General features: G+C 57.2%; 1 protein-coding gene across 1 annotated transcript in view; it reads right to left on the bottom strand.

Moving 5' to 3' along the window:
• The window catches only part of TBC1D22A (TBC1 domain family member 22A), a 147576-nt gene that overhangs the window by 41250 nt on the left and 88399 nt on the right, over window positions 1-17927 (bottom strand). Inside the window, exon 10 of the mRNA XM_087814029.1 lies at window positions 8295-8370. Coding sequence (XP_087670155.1) covers window positions 8295-8370 — 76 coding nt within the window. The remainder of the gene's footprint in view (window positions 1-8294; window positions 8371-17927) is intronic.

Below are 17927 nucleotides of genomic sequence, written 5' to 3'. Positions count from 1 at the left end.
CTGCGCCCACCATAGAACAATCTGCTCAGACAACCAGGGACCTCCGGGAAGCCTGCTCCCCAAACCCAGCAGGACGGCCAGGACGACGCCACCTGACAGACTAGAGCACTGGCCTAAGAGGCCAGTGGCAGAGCTGGGGTCCCCCCCCACCTGGCCAACAGACCAAGGCACCTCTCCTGGCCAGGGCAGGCCCACTACACACAGGCTAGAGTCCTGGGAGGGGTCTGGAGAGGAAGAGATGAGCTTGCCAGCTCCAAAAGACAACCTCCACCTCACCCAGGAAAATGCTACCTCCTCACAGACCCAGCCAGTGAGTGCCAGGCAGGCATGGCCCTGGGCTCTGGGTCCAGGTCTGGGGCACATGAGGACAGCTGGGCCTCTGAGACGAACCAGGCTTCACTGACCCGCATTTCGCTGGCGCAGGACGTCCCATCAGGGACAAAGTCGCCCATCCTCAGCTCTGCAAGGGCAACTCCCAGCCCAAGTCCCTGCGGCCCCGCCCAGGCCTCTGCTGAGCGAGTGGTCAGCAGCCAGTCAGGACAACTTCGGGCTCTAGGAAGCTCCATGTCTATGGAATCCTGAAGGGGTCACTTGAGGAAACAAAGTTCCGGTGATCACAGCCATGACGTCCCATGTGAGGGCCCGAGAGGTGGGACTGTCCCATGAAGCAGGTGCACGCTGCCAGACTGACCCAGAACGGGGACTTTCTGTGCTGACTGCTCTCAGTGGGGCCTCCGAGCATTGCTGAGGCCCTCCTCCTGCACTTTTCTTTTCCTTAACTCCCCAAGTCACAGACATGCCCTTCTTCCCGGAGTTCACCTTCCATGGTGCCCTGTCCTGAAAGGCATCCCTGAAAAAAGTGCATTGCTGTTTTCGGTTCTCCCAAAGAAAGTTCTAGAAACGGCAAATAAACAAGTGCAAGAGAAAAGTTAGGAAACACAGACAAGTGACCACAGAGGGGGGAGCTGCCGGAGTGAGTGACAGGCAAACAAGGCCGCCCCAGCCAGGCCCCAGTTCTCCTTCCAGCCCACGTGAGGAGGTGTCTGTATGAACTGGGGAAACACACAGCTCTGACATGTGCCTGCGAGGTCGGAACACCTTCCTGACATAAACTGGCAAGCAGACCTCTGGAAAAGTAAATGCTTATTTCTAAAGCATCTGTCACTGGAGTGACCTAACCAGACAAAGTAAAGACTAACTCTCTTCTTCCAGATGAGCTCCACCTAAAGCCCCACCTGCAGTGGTTACAGGGAAGGGTGAGCCCCCGGCCCCTCCCCATGGGTATGGCAGGAGGTGACCCTGCCTCAGGCTGGGCCTGAAGGAGCTTGACCCAGACAGAGCAGCCAACCAGCTGCCTTGCACCACCCACCTATGGGGCAGCCCCCTGACCAGAGATAGGCACCACTGTAAGGCAGGCTGGAGAGCCTGTCAAAGGGGCATGCAAGGCGGCCACAGACTGAAACCAGAACTAAAGACTGTCCTGTTCATTGAAATGACCCCACATTGCCAGGTGGGTGCATGAACTCGCTCTGGGTTCCAGGACCAGCACCCTGGGCATGGCCATCACCCTCCGCAGAGCAGGCCTGGACCCGAGAGAGCACAGGCCACGGGACAACCAGAACCTGACGCGGAGTTGACCCCACAGGACACAGGCACACTCCCTCAGGAAGGGGGTTCCCCATCCATCGGTGCTGAGGCATCTATCAGGGTCTCTGCACGCAAATCTGTGAGGGAGCAGCTGCAGAAGGGGTGAGGCCTGCGCCATCCCCTGCATGAGGTCGGTGGCGAGTAGAGAGACAGAAAGAAGGTTCAACCCAGAGCCTCAACGCTGTTCATCAGACAACCGGCTCTGAGTGTCCTGAGAGCCTGGCCTCCTCTCTGCCCAATGCAGCCGAGGGGAACTAAAGCGTGTACCCAGCTGGCGGGGTGGGCGCCACGAACGTGAGGCACCTCGGGGCCCCTGCTCACGGGGAAGCCACCCTCGGTCCAGATTCAGGGCCCACAGGGGCATCCGGGCTAACAAACTGGAGAGAGCGAGCCCTGCTCCCGGGGAGGTGGCCACGCTCACTGGTCACGTGGTGTCTCAGGAAGTGAGTCATGAAGAGCGATAAGGGGCACCAGCCACCGGCTCTGCTGCCGCCTTCCATGGGCGTGACGAACATCTTGAAAAACAGGTGACTGGACTCCAGGCATGCCCCCCGATGTGCCGACACCAGTGCAGCACATGGATGTGCTGAGAGGTTCCTCCCCCGTCCGCAGTGACCCCAGGCAGACGCTCTCGGTCAGTAGTGACGCTGCGCCTGGGAGTCCCCGTCACTGGGGTGGGCACGTGCACGCACTGAAGCAGCGACAGGCGTCACTAGGTTCTCTTCCAGGCTGGAAGGATTTCTCCATAATCCCTGTGCGGCGGGAGGGCGGTACCCAGCTGTGAAGGCGCCAGGAAGGTGTCCACCACGTGGGCCAGCGGAGAAGCCGCCGTGGTCTCTGCCAGAGGCTTTCCTCAGGACTTCAAACAGGAGGGCTGCGGACTGAAAATTCTGTCTTCTTGATTAAAAATAAAAATAAATATGCGAAAGCACTATATCCCAGGATTTGCACTGCAAAGAGGAAAACCACGCATCCCGCTGTCTCGGATAAGCACGCACGCTGTTTACGCAGGGCCAGGCGCTATTCAGGCTTACTTGCCCAGAAGCAAGTGTCCTCTCATCCACTGAGACCCTGAGAAAGGGAACCTCTCAGCCTCCGCGGGTGGAGAACTGAGTGGACACCTCGGCACCTGGGGTGCCTCGAACAGGCTGATTCAGGGGAACGTTTCAGTTCTCTAGTCAAGCAAAGGGTGAGAAAGAACAAAGCCCAGCCCCGCGACAGCGAGCACAGGCCTCTGAGCGCCACAGAGGCCTGCTCCTGGGCTTGCCCACCCCTCGTTCGCAGAATGTGGTTTAGGGAACAGGTAAGCTAGAGAAGACTTGGGGCCCAGAGCTGTGCACCAGGGACAGGATGGCAGAGCTGAACATGGGGCAACAGGAAGGCAGCAGGAAGACCTCGGGGTGCAGAGTTAGCAGAGTCTTCTCTGGTGCTGCACCATGCAGGGGGAGGGAAGGCGTGTCTCAGAAACAAATCCACGATGGAGGCCCTGGCCACAGTGCACCAAGCCTCCGCTGAATGTCCAGGAGAGCCTGCTTGCTGCCGTCCCAGCACCCAGCCCATGAGGGCTTCCCAAGGCGACTGCCAGGCCCGTCTCAGGCTCCCTCTGGACTCATCTGCACCACCACGACCCACAGCAAACGACAGTGGACAGGATTACAGACAGAGCAAAGGATAGAGGCCAGGCTCTGGGCCAGGGCCTGTGCCCACACCAGCCACAAGATGCCTGTCCAGGAGGACGCGGGGCAGGAACGTGTGAGACACGGCAGATCTCCAAGGTCACAGCCACAGCTTGTCACTTTCGCACGTGGGCCTGTATGGCCGCCTTTCAAAACCGACCACTCATGTCCTCACAGAAACACTGCTTCCCTCAGAAAGCCGTGGGTGAGTGGACGAACTGAGGTGAGAGGAAGGGCGGAGGCTGTCCCGTGAGTCCATGAGGATGGGTGGGGTGCGTGGGCCCAGCAGGCCTGCAGAAAACGGCCGACAGCTTCCTCATCACAGCCGTTACCCGGGACCGGCATCTAGTTGAGGAATTGATCTGTTCTGGGGAGAGACGGCATTTCATTCCGAGTCTTCGAGCAGAGACACTGATGTGTAATAAAGGTAATAGAACGGAGCCACGTATCCGCGCGCAGAACTGTCTGGCTCACACTCCCAGTGAGGAAAGAGCAGCGGTGCCCGGGCAGTGCTGCTGGGAGACTGTGACATTCCTGCTGGGAGCCGACTGTGACACTGGCAGGAGGGGACGTAAGCCACACTGTGGAAGCTGCAGTGCCCTGATGCGCTATGAGGACAGCAGGCCAGGCCATTTGCTCAGTCCACGCCCACATTCTGTCACAGTCTGACACGTGCCCCACAACCTCAAGGCTCCTCGTGAGGGTGTCAGGGTCGGTGCTGAGCAGGTGGATACTTAACTACAGGCTCTCTGGGAAAGAGACTCTGGTTTACACCCCCAAACACAGGAGGCTATGTCCTCAAATGTGACCCCAGCAGAAGGCAAGGACACGCTCTGCTGGACATGCACTGTCCCCATGCCATGGTCGGAGAAGCATGGGAAAGCACCCTGAAGGCCGGGCCCACCAGGGACCCACAGCCCCAAGTGTAGAGGAACGAAAGGGCCATCGCTGCCACCTCTGTAAAGGCAGGAAGTGCCCGTGGCGTTTACGGAGGGCATGGCTCGCTGGCATGGAAAGGCAAGTGGCCTCCACAGCAATAGGCTGTCCTCCAGCCAGCCCGGCAGGGAGACGACTAGCGGCCGAGGCCACCCCACCCGGATTTGAGAGGGACATTGGCTCTTTATGGTAAGAGAGATAAAATCACTCACATCCCCCTAGCAGCTCACGGCCAAGAATAAAAACGACTTTGGGGAATCATTTCAAAGCCAGATTTGATGGCCTACACTCAAAACCAAGACAACGTTTCCTTCTTAAGGTCAAGGAGAATCGCTGTATGTGGAATCTCCACTTACAGTTTAATTAAGAAGTCTCAACGTGGCAATAAACTCGGAACATCAATCTCGGGAAAGAGGGTCACAAAGATATCCTGGTTAAGGAGAAAACCTCTCCATCATGAGCTCAGGGCTCACCTGCCTGTGTTTCATCACATGGGACAGCCCTCACCACCTCCTGCGTGAGCAGGTGCCCTAGAGCGGCAGAGTGGTCTGCAGTGTCTCTGAGGGGGTGCGGCAGGGACAGTGCCAAAGGCACACAGACAGAGCTCTCCCGCCCGCACCTCCCGTAGGTGCCACGGCCCTGCAGGCTTGGCCACACTGAGCACGAGGCCTCCCTGGGCCATAGACAGAGCTTCCGCAGCGACGGTTAATGACCCGTCCGCCAGCACAAACCATTCTCCGCACTCAGAATCCCACCAGGCGCATCGCGTGACATCCTAACTCACGACCCGACTGACCCGTCCCGAGAGGATGTCAGTGAGGCCCTCCACAGAGGCCAAAAGCCCACGACCCTCTTGGGACCCTCCAGCCCGCATGAGGGGAGAGAAGTATGCCTCGGTTTTTGGAAAATAAACCCCTCTACCTGCTCAGAGGGGGAAAGCTAAAAGCAAGCTTAAACTGGGCAGGAAACCACGGGGTTGGGGAGGATGCAAGGCCCAGAAAGAGACAGAGCAGGGAAGCAGGAGAGGGTCAGGGAGGGATCCCAGTGACAAGGTGGCAGCCACATGCTTCCAACAGACCACTGTCATTGCTGACGGCGGGGAGGGGTGACAGGCCTGACCCTGAGGTCCCGAGATGGCATTGGGGAGGCCCCGGACAATGGGTTCTGCAGGCGGGGCCAGGGTGGGGACGGTTGAGCATGACAGGACTCGGGTGACAGCTGCAGGCGGGTGAGCCTCCAACCAGGCCTGTGAGCCCAAGTCCCACCATGGAGGCGGGTGCTCAGAGCATTGGGCAGGCCCCTGGAGTAGGGAACAAATGTGCAGACTGTCCCTGCAGGTCCCACTCTGCCACGGAGAGCACGGCCTCCAGCCCACACGACGGCCCTGAGTGGGAGACGCCAGTAACCTGGGACACAGTCAGTGAGGAGGGCCGGCTCGGTCGGGGGGGGGTCACTCTGAGTTCCCAGGAGACCATCCTCCGAGTTCCCAGGAGTCCCTGCAGGATCGCCCTCACCCAGCCCACCCCAGCTTGTCCTTCATGCTGGCGCGGCGGCATTTCCGTCACCTTTACACGTGACGCAGCGGCAGGGGTGCACTGCGCGGATTACCGAGCTTTCCCACACTCAGACTACCCCTTCCAGGGGTCACAGGGCAGCAGGCGGGCGACGGGAGTTTCAGGCAAACGGAACCAGGGAGGAACCCACGGGGACAGTAACCAGCTAGACACCGGAACAGCACACACAGCTGCCCAAATCCCAACACCGCTGTGGGAACGGGGAGAGTTACCTTCAAAATGCACAGAAGCCACTCAAAGCCGCCACCACTGCGGGAGCCTTGGAACGCAGGTGCTCAGAAAACACCTCTCGAGCGACCACGGGGTCGAAGGGTGAAACACAAGGAGAGTTAGCTGTCCGAGTGGCTCAGTCAGGCTCTGTGAGGCACAGCGACTCGAACCACGATCGGACCGGGAAGGCCCCGGGCACAGGGCCTGGGGACACGGCCTGGCCTGAGACGAGGGAGGCGGCACAAAACCGCAGCCCCGCAGCACAGAGGCCTCGCCGCACTGCACGCCCGGCGCCACGCCGTCCACGCGCTTTGCCAGCCACCAGGTGTGTGTGTCACAGGAGATACGGCTCTCACGCTGATGCTGGCATCGGCCATGGCAGGGCCTGATGAGGACACGTGGCGGGGGAGCTTGCTTTTCTCACGGCCGCACGTGGACTCTGCGCTCTCACTGCTCACCTCACAGCAGTGATAACACATTCCGCTCGGTGATGACAAAGCTGAGCCTAGTCTACCAGCTGTAACTGAATCCCATTTTGAGAGAGTAAGTCGATGGTAACTTTGCAATGCAGTCAAGGCGGCGTTCAGAGATTTCATTAAAATCAACTGAACCTGAATCTGAAAACACAGGAAAGGGGATGCACGGCCACCGTGCTCACAGAGGGGCTGTTCCCCGTAAACTTCCCGTAAGCGGGGAGTGTAGAATCTCAGCTACCGCCACCCCTGGCCTCCTGGGCTCGGTCAGTGCCATCTATGCTAACAGGCATCCCCGGGGCCAGAGAGAGGAGCCTGTCCAGGAGCCAGTGCCAGCCAGGGCCCTGCAGCCCCAGCCAGGCCCACACGGCTGAGCGGGGCCTCGTGATGGGCTCTGGCTTTCCTGAGGCTCCTGGTGCGCGGGCTCCGCTGTAAACCATCACACTGGAGCGAAGCAGCTCAAGGACCCCCAGCTGCAGCCCAGGGACACGCGGCACCCACCACAGCTCCCTACCCCCCACGCAAACATGAAACTCGCCCTCCAGGGACAAGAGGAAAGGAGGATCCACTGAAGACCTGCAACTCACATCCACAGCAAATCCTATTTCAAAGAACTAAATGAAACAGGAAAAGTTTAAAACTGCTGGTCAGGGAAAATCCAACAGATCAAAGAAAGATCTCTCTGTGAAACAAACACTAAATGTCCATAAATGCAGTCACGTAAGCAAAGGACAGTGTTCTGAATAGAAGAGCTGAAAAGCAACCAAACACACTGAGCGGAATAAAGTATTACCAGGGACCGGTGTGAAACCAGGGTGGAGACTGCGCAGCAACCAGCAGATGCACAGCTGAACCCAGACTCCACCAGCGAGCAGAGCGGAGGTTATGATTTGTATGCCCATCTGGTTACGTCCATCACTGTTCCCCAGACCCAGAGCCTGCCCTGAGAGGACCACCCCTGCTGGGCTGCCTGCTGGGGAAGGTGCATGGGAGAGGTCGGGGACCTGCGCATGAGCACCCGGAGGCTGTGCTGGGAGGCAGACCCACGGGCACGTTTTAGCAAAGCACCATTTCTGTACGTTCAGTGAAACCGTCCCCACGCTCGCGCAGGCTCTTCATGAGCAACCACTTCCCTCTGCCAGACCTCGTAACTGGCCGGTCAGGTCACAGGCCCACGCCTGGTCCCGCTTCGCATCACGTTGTTAGTGCTGTTCGCTAATTTAACAGACCACCAGGAGGACGTGACTGGAACGGCCAGCATCGCCCTGCACTGTCACGTAATTGAGCTCTGCCCCTGCAGTATCACAGCAGCACATCGCAGGGGTGATTTTGAGGACGAAGGTAAAAGCATTCCAAAGCCCCACTTAAACATGAAGCGTAGTCTAAACCGGTTGAGCACAGGCTCCCGTTTCTCCATAATGCGAGAGATGTTATTTCCAGGCCTGTAATTAACTGGATTCCATAGAGAAATCACACCAGCATCCCGGCGGCAGGATGAGGCACAGATGGGAGCAGTTTGCCCAAGGATGGCCGGGAAGACGCACACCGCCACCCAGGACTTCCTGCACAGGGACTGCATCCGGACTCCAGCCCTCACAGGGACTGGGGCACTGCTGTCCCGGAGGTGGCCTCTGGGATGCAGTCTGCCCTGAGCCAGCCAGGGGCCAGGCTGGGGAGGAGTATCCCATCACCCTGCAGGGCGGCCGGGTCCCACCCAGTCTCCCACCTGCCCGCTTGCTCACACACCCACAGAGGAGGCACCCAAGGAGCTGGCTTACCATCGATCCGGCTCACGAGCTCTTCCAACATTCTCACTTTCATCTGGATCCCAGGCTGGGCAAAGGTGTAGTTGTCCTGCGAGAGAGTAACAGTGAGTGCACACGCCCAGCGATGAAGCCACGTTCCAGAGGGAGAGGCAGGGGGACGCAGGTGCGCGGACTCACAGTGCCGGCGAGCCTGACTCCGAGAAGGGCAGACGCAACCTCCCTGAGGTCAGAGGCCAGCAAGCCCATCTCAGGAACACTTAACGAACATTTCTAGGTAGACTATAAGACATTTACACTGACAAGAAACCAACAGGCACTGGCAGGTGTCGCTCACTTGGGGGGAGTGTCTTCAGAAGGAGTCGGCACTCAGCATGGCCATGTGGAATGGCAACCGTGCCCGGTGCCGGCAGTGCCAGACCATGTCACAACCCGAGGCCAGCGACATGGTCACTGCACAGGGAGAGTGGCCGCGTGACCACTCCCAGTGAGCTCAGGCGGAGACGTTCACAGACTAAGCAGGAAAACCCGTTCAGGCAGCAAGGGGCCTCCTAGGTCCGGCGTCCTGGCATGGAGCCAGGCTGTCACTGGGGAGCCATGTGACCTCGGCTTCCACTGCGTCATCTGTATGTGCAAACAACAGTGCTGCCCTCTAGGGCCACTCTGGGCTTGGAAGCAGGTCAGCGGCTGTGTAAGGAGGTCCCAGGTGCAGTGGGTACTCAGGAACAGTGGCCCTACGACTAGTACTGTCATCACCGGGAGCCCAGCGCGGCCTGAGGACAGCTGGGACCCCTCGTCCGGCCCCGGCCTTCCCAACACCACGGCCCACGGGTGCCTCGGCCAGAGCTCGGGGCATTTTCAGAACGAGAGTTCCAGCTGGACTCACGCAGGATAGACTCACACTCGCTGGTAATTACAGAGGCAGAATACTAACCCCAGTATCCTCGGCCCACCCCCAGGACCTGGGAAAGGAAGTAAGGTTACTACCAACTGACAAAAGGGGGCATCTCCTGGGTCACTCCAGCGCCCAGGGTAACCCGGGCCTCCTGGGAGAGGGGGCCACGGGGAACCGTGTCAGGGTGGGGCGAGGGAAGGCGGACTCGCTCTCCCTGCCGCTCTGCACAAGTTAAGGACACACTGTGAGCATTAATGTATTTGAACTTTAACGGAAGGGAAGTTTGGTTTTGGACTTGAACTGACAGTTGGCCTTGAAAACTTAACTTCCCTCTGGAAATTAGGTAGCAGAGGAGATTTATATTCAAACATGTTCTGTGTTGCTGGGAGTTTAACACGTTTGACCTCGTGGGGACCTACGAGGAGCCAGGTTGGACACGGATATAACAAGGAGGGGTAAACTAGGGAGTGATCCCACAGCCTCAGGTGGAGGCCTTGGGAGGCGTCTAATGTTCGGTTCTGACGAATTTCAGAGAAACCCCCACCCCAGTGGTCCCAGGTGACACTCAAAGCAGCAGGGGTCTCACTGAGGTGGCCTGTCCTAGGACTCTGGGTCCCCCTCCCCATCCTGTCCAAGAAAGGCCACGTTCAGCCCTGCTGACCAGGGACCAAGTAGGAACCACAACCAGTGGGAGGAGGGAGGAGGCAACACCCCCAAACCTGGGGTCTGCTTCCAAGTGGGGGGGACTTGGTGCCACTCCTGCACTTTCTCTAGCCCCAGAATATTCACCCCAAAAGGACACGTGAACTGCTGAACCGGGGAGAACAAACAGCCTCGGAGATTCAGCCCTCCTCCCACTTCTGACTGGCAGCTCCCCCGGAAAGCTGTGCACCCCCTAAGGCTGCTCCCCCAGAAGGCTCTGTTGCACATGAGACGGCCTCCTGGCCCGCACTGGCTGTGATGGGGGGATGAGCTCACATCATCGCGGGACTGCTGGCCAGAGTGTTTGGCTCTCACACTAAGATGGGATTCCAAGCTTCTCATTTAAGAAGAAATCAGAGCTATTCTTTGGTCTCCATCTGCCACTACTTATTTCTCAATCTGTTGAAAACCCAGGTAAAAAAGATGGGCTCTCTTGGAAATTCAAACAATAAGAAAATAAAAGAATGACACCGGAGAGCCCGAAAAATAAATGAAAGAAATAAAGGATCCGTGTTTTGAAAGAACCCCAAAGACTGACTCCTGTGGCCTGCTGTTCTCACATGGGGGTGCCGAGAGGACCATCCTGCAGACCGCTCCCACCCAGGGGATTAGATGGGTTCAGGGCACTGCCCAGGGGGATGGGCACCCAGGTCAGCTAGGTGAGACCAGGCCATGGGCAGCCCTGGTCAGGGACCAGGACAGTCAATAAAGGGTACACCAAGGGCACTGCAGCCAGAGGCTGGGTGAGAAGGGGTGAGGGGAGCTGCAGTCCCTGCACAGCCTCTCTGAGGAGGCACCTGCCCGGCAAGGCTCGGGGGCCGGTGCGACCCCCGCGGGAAAGGACTGGTGGATGCCTGCACCTGTCCCTGAGCCTTTTCCCTCAGCTGGTTCTGCTGCGCACCCTGCCCTGAAAGAAATCATGGCCACGAGCACAACTAACACTGAGTCCTGGGGCACCGACCTGAGGGTACTCATGGGTCCCCAACAGACACAGAAGTTCATCGAGGAAACGTAATAATCCTACCTGTGCATGTACCTAATAAATGAGGGTGAAATTACGGGAAGCAAACCTGACAACTAAGAGACAGGTCAACCATTAGAGGTGGAATTTCAAAGGCCCCACTCAGCAGCTCTGGGAAAAGCAGACCGACAATCAGTGAGGGCAGGGAGGACAGGATGACCTCTCGCCCGAGGGGACCTGACTGACACAGGGAAACTGCCTCAGCAAAGCAGACACAGAAACAGTCCCCACGACGGGTCTCATGGCAGCCTTCAGACCAGGGATCAACAAATCTAATTCCCAGTATTAGGGTCAGAGGCATCAGTACAGTTCCCACAGACACGAGGAGAATCAGGAAACATTTTACACAACATGTCAATAAATTATACAACTTGTTTAAAACGGCAAAATTCTGTAAAAGACACACAGTATGAAAACTGACAAGGGAAGAGACAGAAACTCTGGAGCCCCACCCAGGGCAGAAACTGAATCCAAAGTTAAAGTTTCCACCGAGAAAGTTCCGGGCCAGGATGGCTGCACTGTTGGATCCTATCAAAGGTTTACGGAAGAAACAGTACCGATCTTCAAACACTTTCAGGAGTTACAGGAGCACCTCCTGAGGCCACCGTCTTCCTAAATCCAAAACAGAAGCAGACAAGGAGGGAAGCTGGAAGCCGGTGTTCCTCACAGGGACGTGGAAATCCTTGGGCACCTTACCACCAGGGAGGATCTAGAGCTATGTAGAAAGGCTAAGATTTCAGGCCAGGTGGGCTCAGCTCAGGAATACAGGTGGCCGGAACCATCCAAGTGAATCAACGTCCTTCACCACGAGCAGAGTGAGCGTATCGACAGGAGGCAAACATACTAACTCAGCTGTTCAGGTCGCAGCCGACCATCTTCCTGCCTTTCTCCCCACAGCCTCGGAGCCCAGCCTCGTACCCCACCCTGCGCCCTCACACCTCAGGGCGAGGGCCTGGCAGATAACCCAGGCTCCGCCTGCGGCACGCCTGTCAACCACCACTGAGGAAGGGCACCTGCAGAAAGCTAACAGCGAGCATCGCACTAATTTTCAGAAACGGTACCAAAGCAATCTAATCTGGAAACAGAGCTGTTTCCAACACGCAGCGCTGTGTAAACCTAGGAAATCTACTTTTGAGAGATGAACCGGGGTCCTTCCTTATACTGTATGGAAAAATTCAAGTCAAATTGAATTACAGACCAAAGTAAGAACTAAAGTTACAAAGTTCCTAGAAGGAAAACACAAGAGAAGACCCTGGCACCCTGGCAGTAAACAACGGGTTTTTAGTTGGGACACAGAGGAAACAGAATGGTAAGGGTACATGTCATCAAAATTAAAATGTTCTGCTCTTCAGAAAACACTGGTTTAAAAAAAAAAAAAAAGAACTGACAAGCCACAAACTTGGGGAAAATATTCTCAAAAAATATGTATCTCAACAAAGGACTGCTGCCCAGCATAAAGAAAAATGCCAGACCTGATGCAGTGTTGACGGGTGCGCAAAATAAACAGCACAAGCCACCTGCGGGAAGGTCTGGCTGTTTGTCATGAAAGCAGCATGGGCTCCCACGGCATGACCCCGCAAGTCCACTCCGGGTACTGACCCAAGAACAATGAATCACACGCCAGCAAGAACAGGCTCCGTGAGCATCACAGAAACTGCATCCACACAGCCACGGCCCCGGGCGGCCTGGGCTCCCCCAGCCAACGGGGACATCGTCACAGAGAGGCGTGCTGCTTGGTCATTAAAAGGAATGAGCTGTTCGCTGGGGTAACAGCATGGATTTTACGTTTCTCAGGGCCACTGTAAATTGTTTTTTCAATTTTCATTTCTAAGTCGCTGCTCAGTGACTCATCCTTAACGACTCTTCCGCTGCAGCCTGTACCTGACACGTTCCCGCCTGTTTAACAAACCTTCGGACAATGTTTCCAGGAGTGTTCAATGTATCGACCGGGGCTCCAAGTCGCAGCTCACAGGCGCTTCCCCAGAGCGTGACTCAGCCGCGGGGCGGAGCGCACCTGCCTCACCCACCCTCTCTCCCCGCCCAGCCGGGCGCCGCCGCCGCCGACCCCTCCCACCCACACCGGGCGCCCGGCCGCCGCCGACCCCTCCCACCCACACCGGGCCCCAGGCCGCCGCCGACCCCTCCCACCCACACCGGGCGCCCGGCCGCCGCCGACCCCTCCCACCCACACCGGGCCCCAGGCCGCCGCCGACCCCTCCCACCCACACCGGGCGCCCGGCCGCCGCCGACCCCTCCCACCCACACCGGGCCCCAGGCCGCCGCCGACCCCTCCCACCCACACCGGGTGCCAGGCCACCGCTTGCCTCCCCGCCATGCTGGGCTGCGCTAACCGAGAGCCAAACAGGACGGACGAGCTCGCTCTCTGCCACCCTCCAAGCACCAGAGCAGGCCCTGGCGCTCCCTTTCCTCTGAGCTGAGATAATGTCCTGGGCTGGTCCCAGGTTCTGGCCGTCTCAGCTTTTCCTGAGGATCCTGAGCCATCTACACTTGCCTTTCTGGAGCATAAACTTCTGCAAGGACTCCCTGAACAGGCTCTGGTGTCCTGTGACAGGGCTGTCCCCTTTCTCCCTGCTGGCACTATCTGCAGTAGCTAATGCACACAGCTGTATTTGAGGGATGCCCCCCATGCCCACCCCAGCCCTATTACAGGCCTGTCGTCCCAGCCTTCCTCCCACCAAGTCACTGACTGGCTGCACCACCACACTTCAGGCCCTTCCGACAAGTTCCGAGATCACACAGTCCCTTTCCCCAACATTCCCATCACTCCCACCCCAACCAGTTCTCAGACTTGAATAATGCTGGCCCCAGGAAAGGAAACGTAATGACTAATTATAAAGGCGGAGGTCCTTTCCTGCTCAGAGGCTGTCCTCTTAGGTGATGGAGTCTGAGAGCAGCAGTGTGACTTCAGGGTGGACCGATATGCAGCTACAACCATAATTCCAGAGCAGTCACTCCCCAACGACTCTGCCACCGTGTTCTCAATGAAATGAAAAGACTGTGGAAGCAGCAATAACCCTCTGAAGCCTCAGGAGACCTCGCCTGCCTGGAACTCGGACTGGACGCTGCTTTGCCCCCCCCCAGGAGGCCCTGCAGAGAGCCGAACTGGACACCTGCTCTCCTGAGGCCCCAACACCTATACCCTGCTGGAGGACAGTCCTTTGTAAAGAGAGCGGGGCTCCTGTGATCTACACCAAAACCATCTCCCAAACAGAGTGGCTCTGGCCCACGCTCCTTCCCTAAGTGAGCTGGGTGAGCCAGGTCATGGAGGCGCCACTGCGTAGAATGCCATGCCCTCGTCCACGTGGCTCCCCAGTAACTGCTGGTAAGGTGTTTTCATAAATGTTCCACGCACCCTGGGAAAGCACGAGTACTCCTCTGAGCTGAATGTGGGTCTAGAGATGGCACCAGCCTAAGCTCACTAACTGTGGCATAATATCCACAATCTTACCAACTCCTGTCGGTGTGGCCGATGGGTTACTGAGTGGCAGGAGAGCCAGACCCTGTGGGTCTGAATTCCAATCTGGCACCGTACCAGTCACAGGACGGAATACACCTTACGGATGTGTGGTGGGAAACTGAGGTAATACAAACAAGTTAACAGTTCAAAGAACTCAGAATAGTGTCTGGCACTGACAATGTCTTCTAGTAATTTTTGCCCCGATCCTCACCTCCCACCCCACACTCAAGTTACACTTATGTACACACACAGATGTGTTGTCAGAGGTACTTAGGGATTGGACCTTCCCTGGGAAATGTATCCACTTATCACTAGGCAGGGATACTCTTTATCCCAAACAATGCTTTTTACCTTCAGATCTATTTTATCTACTTGCTACATAAGAGCTACATAGCTACATAACTATTACTTTGGTTCCTATTTATCTGCTGCCTTTCTCCCAACCTTTCCTTTGTGCCTTTTTGTAATCTTATGTTTGAGGTGAGAGTCTTATAGATAGCACATCGCTGAATGCTACTTTTAACAAAATCCAGCCTCGCCTAACAGTATTTCCCTTCAGAACAGCACAAGTCTTCTGCTGTTTCTGGAGCGGCCTGTTTTCCACCCAATTGTCCACCTCAGGTTTACTGGTAGGTCACTGGCCTTTCCTACAAGATGTTCTCATATTTAGTGGTTTCCCTCTCTGTGTGACATTTTAATTCCTCTTTCTTGAGGCTTGTTTCCTGAATGTAAGGAACGGTGTCTTCGGCGGCGCTGGAATGTTCTCGGCCACGGCGTTTATGAACGCTGGTTTTCCCCAGCGCATTTTCTCTTTCTGGACCCGCTTTCCGCCCTCACGTCCTGACCCCACTTCCGCCTTTCTATTTCTCGGGCGGCCTCCTCATTTCGTCCTTGCTCCTTTAACTCCTCTCTTCCCTTGTGTCAAACGAAGCTTCGCCAGCTATAGTTGAGTTGCTAGGAGTCATTTGGTTCTTTTTAAATCTGCGAGCTCTGTCTGCTGCATCTTCCCATCGTTATAAACCCTCCTCTACCTGAAGCCCCTGAAACCTGCAAGTTCTTCGGGCTCCTTCACAGCAGCCCGAGCATCTCGGGGCCCAGGGAATCGCTCCTCCCGACTCAGCACCACTGTTTGCTCGGCGCACGCTTCTGGGCTTTGTACTCTCCCTACGGTGAGCTCATCTTCAGGGGCTTTTCCGGGAGAAATCCACAGGCCTGTGTGGGAGCCTCCCTCAAGGGCCGTGGTCCTCCAGGTGGCCAACCAACAGCTGCGTGCCTGAGGCCCTTTCAAGTGGCCTGTGACATCAGAACTGCTTTCACAGTAATGCCAGACATCATCTGCTTCTGTCACTGTGTGGGCACCTGCACTCGTGGTACCCAAGTGGTGGTGAGTGAAAATGCTGGCGCCGGCATAAATCAAGGCAGGGCCGCCAAACTGCTTTCTTAATGCCCAGACACTCCCAGCGGGGCAAGAAGCAATTTCAACTGATGATGTAGGAAAAGCTCTTAACTTGAGGGTTAACTCTTGACCCCTGAGTAGACATCTTTTCAACATTCTGAGGGCAAACGGGAAACACACACGGAACCTGAGAAGTGCATCAGGAACCACAACATTTTCAAGCAAAGCTCGCGCTGCAGCTGTCTGAGCTGTGAGCTGATAGACACGTTTCCAGAAACGTCCTTTGTACTCGAAAGAAGTGCTAAAAGGCAAACTGGTTAATAACACGTGGGAATTCGGAAGACGTTTCCTCAAAAATTAACAAAGTCAGCCTGTTGATTCAAGGAAAATAAGTGACGGTATTTGTTAACAATATTTGGGCTTTTAAGCCAAAATCTTCATTTTGGAGAACTTTCATCTGCCACTCTGGGCCAGAGATGTGATCCTTATGAAATGGTGGTCACACTAAAAAATGTGGTTTCAAAGCTGTGTGGGGAAACATGCCCACAGGTAGATGTGCTCACCTCACCATCCCTTCTCTCCCATATGACCACAGGCAATGTCACGAAACCAAACATGGGTGAAAGACCCAAAGTGCCAAACAGGCCAATCGCGTTGCATTTGTAAAGTTGCCTAGAATTGAAGAAAATGTGCACACACACCTGAAAGGTAATGAAATCCTCTTCCCTTCTCCCACTGCACACCTGCGAGCAGTGGCACACCCCTCTCCCACTGCACACCTGCGAGCAGCCGCACGTCCCTCTCCCACTACACACCTGCGAGCAGCTGCACACCCCTCTCCCACTGCACACCTGCGAGCAGCCGCACGTCCCTCTCCCACTGCACACCTGCAAACAGCCGCACGCCCCTCTCCTACTGCACACCTGCGAGCAGCCGCACATCCCTCTCCCACTGCACACCTGCGAGCAGCCGCACGTCCCTCTCCCACTGCACACCTGCAAACAGCTGCACGCCCCTCCCACCGCACACCTGCAAGCAGGTGCATGAACCTCTCCCACTGCACACCTGCGGGCAGCCGCACGTCCCTCTCCCACTGCACACCTGCGAGCAGCTGCACACCCCTCTCCCACTGCACACCTGCGAGCAGCTGCATGAACCTCTCCCACTGCACACCTGCAAACAGCTGCACGTCCCTCTCCCACTGCACACCTGCGAGCAGCTGCACGTCCCTCTCCCACTGCACACCTGCAAACAGCTGCACGCCCCTCTCCCACCGCACACCTGCGAGCAGGTGCATGAACCTCTCCCACTGCACACCTGCGAGCAGCTGCACATCCCTCTCCCACCGCACACCTGCGGGCAGCCGCACGTCCCTCTCCCACCGCACACCTGCGGGCAGCCGCACGTCCCTCTCCCACCGCACACCTGCAAACAGCTGCACGTCCCTCTCCCACCGCACACCTGCGAGCAGCTGCATGAACCTCTCCCACTGCACACCTGCAAACAGCTGCACGTCCCTCTCCCACTGCACACCTGCGAGCAGCTGCACGTCCCTCTCCCACTGCACACCTGCAAACAGCTGCACGCCCCTCTCCCACCGCACACCTGCGAGCAGGTGCATGAACCTCTCCCACTGCACACCTGCGAGCAGCTGCACATCCCTCTCCCACTGCACACCTGCGGGCAGCCGCACGTCCCTCTCCCACCGCATACCTGCAAACAGCTGCACGTCCCTCTCCCACCGCACACCTGCAAACAGCTGCACGCCCCTCTCCCACTGCACACCTGCGAGCAGCTGCACGCCCCTCTCCCACTGCACACCTGCGAGCAGCTGCACGTCCCTCTCCCACCACACACCTGCAAACAGCTGCACGCCCCTTTCCCACCGCACACCTGCGAGCAGCTGCACGCCCCTCTCCCACCGCACACCTGCGAGCAGCTGCATGAACCTCTCCCACTGCACACCTGCGAGCAGCTGCACGCCCCTCTCCCACTGCACACCTGCGAGCAGCTGCACGCCCCTCTCCCACTGCACACCTATGAGCAGCTGACCCGCGAGCACGCACACAGGAGAGCATGCACATTCCATGCGTCACCCTCATCAGGAAGCCATCCCCTCAGCCAATGAGCTCAGAAGTGAAGCACGGCATTGATCT

This window comes from Miniopterus natalensis, chromosome 2 (assembly GCF_054644295.1).
Source record: "Miniopterus natalensis isolate mMinNat1 chromosome 2, mMinNat1.hap1, whole genome shotgun sequence".
Taxonomy (NCBI): domain Eukaryota; kingdom Metazoa; phylum Chordata; class Mammalia; order Chiroptera; family Miniopteridae; genus Miniopterus; species Miniopterus natalensis.
This window is presented reverse-complemented; position numbering and strand designations above follow the sequence as displayed.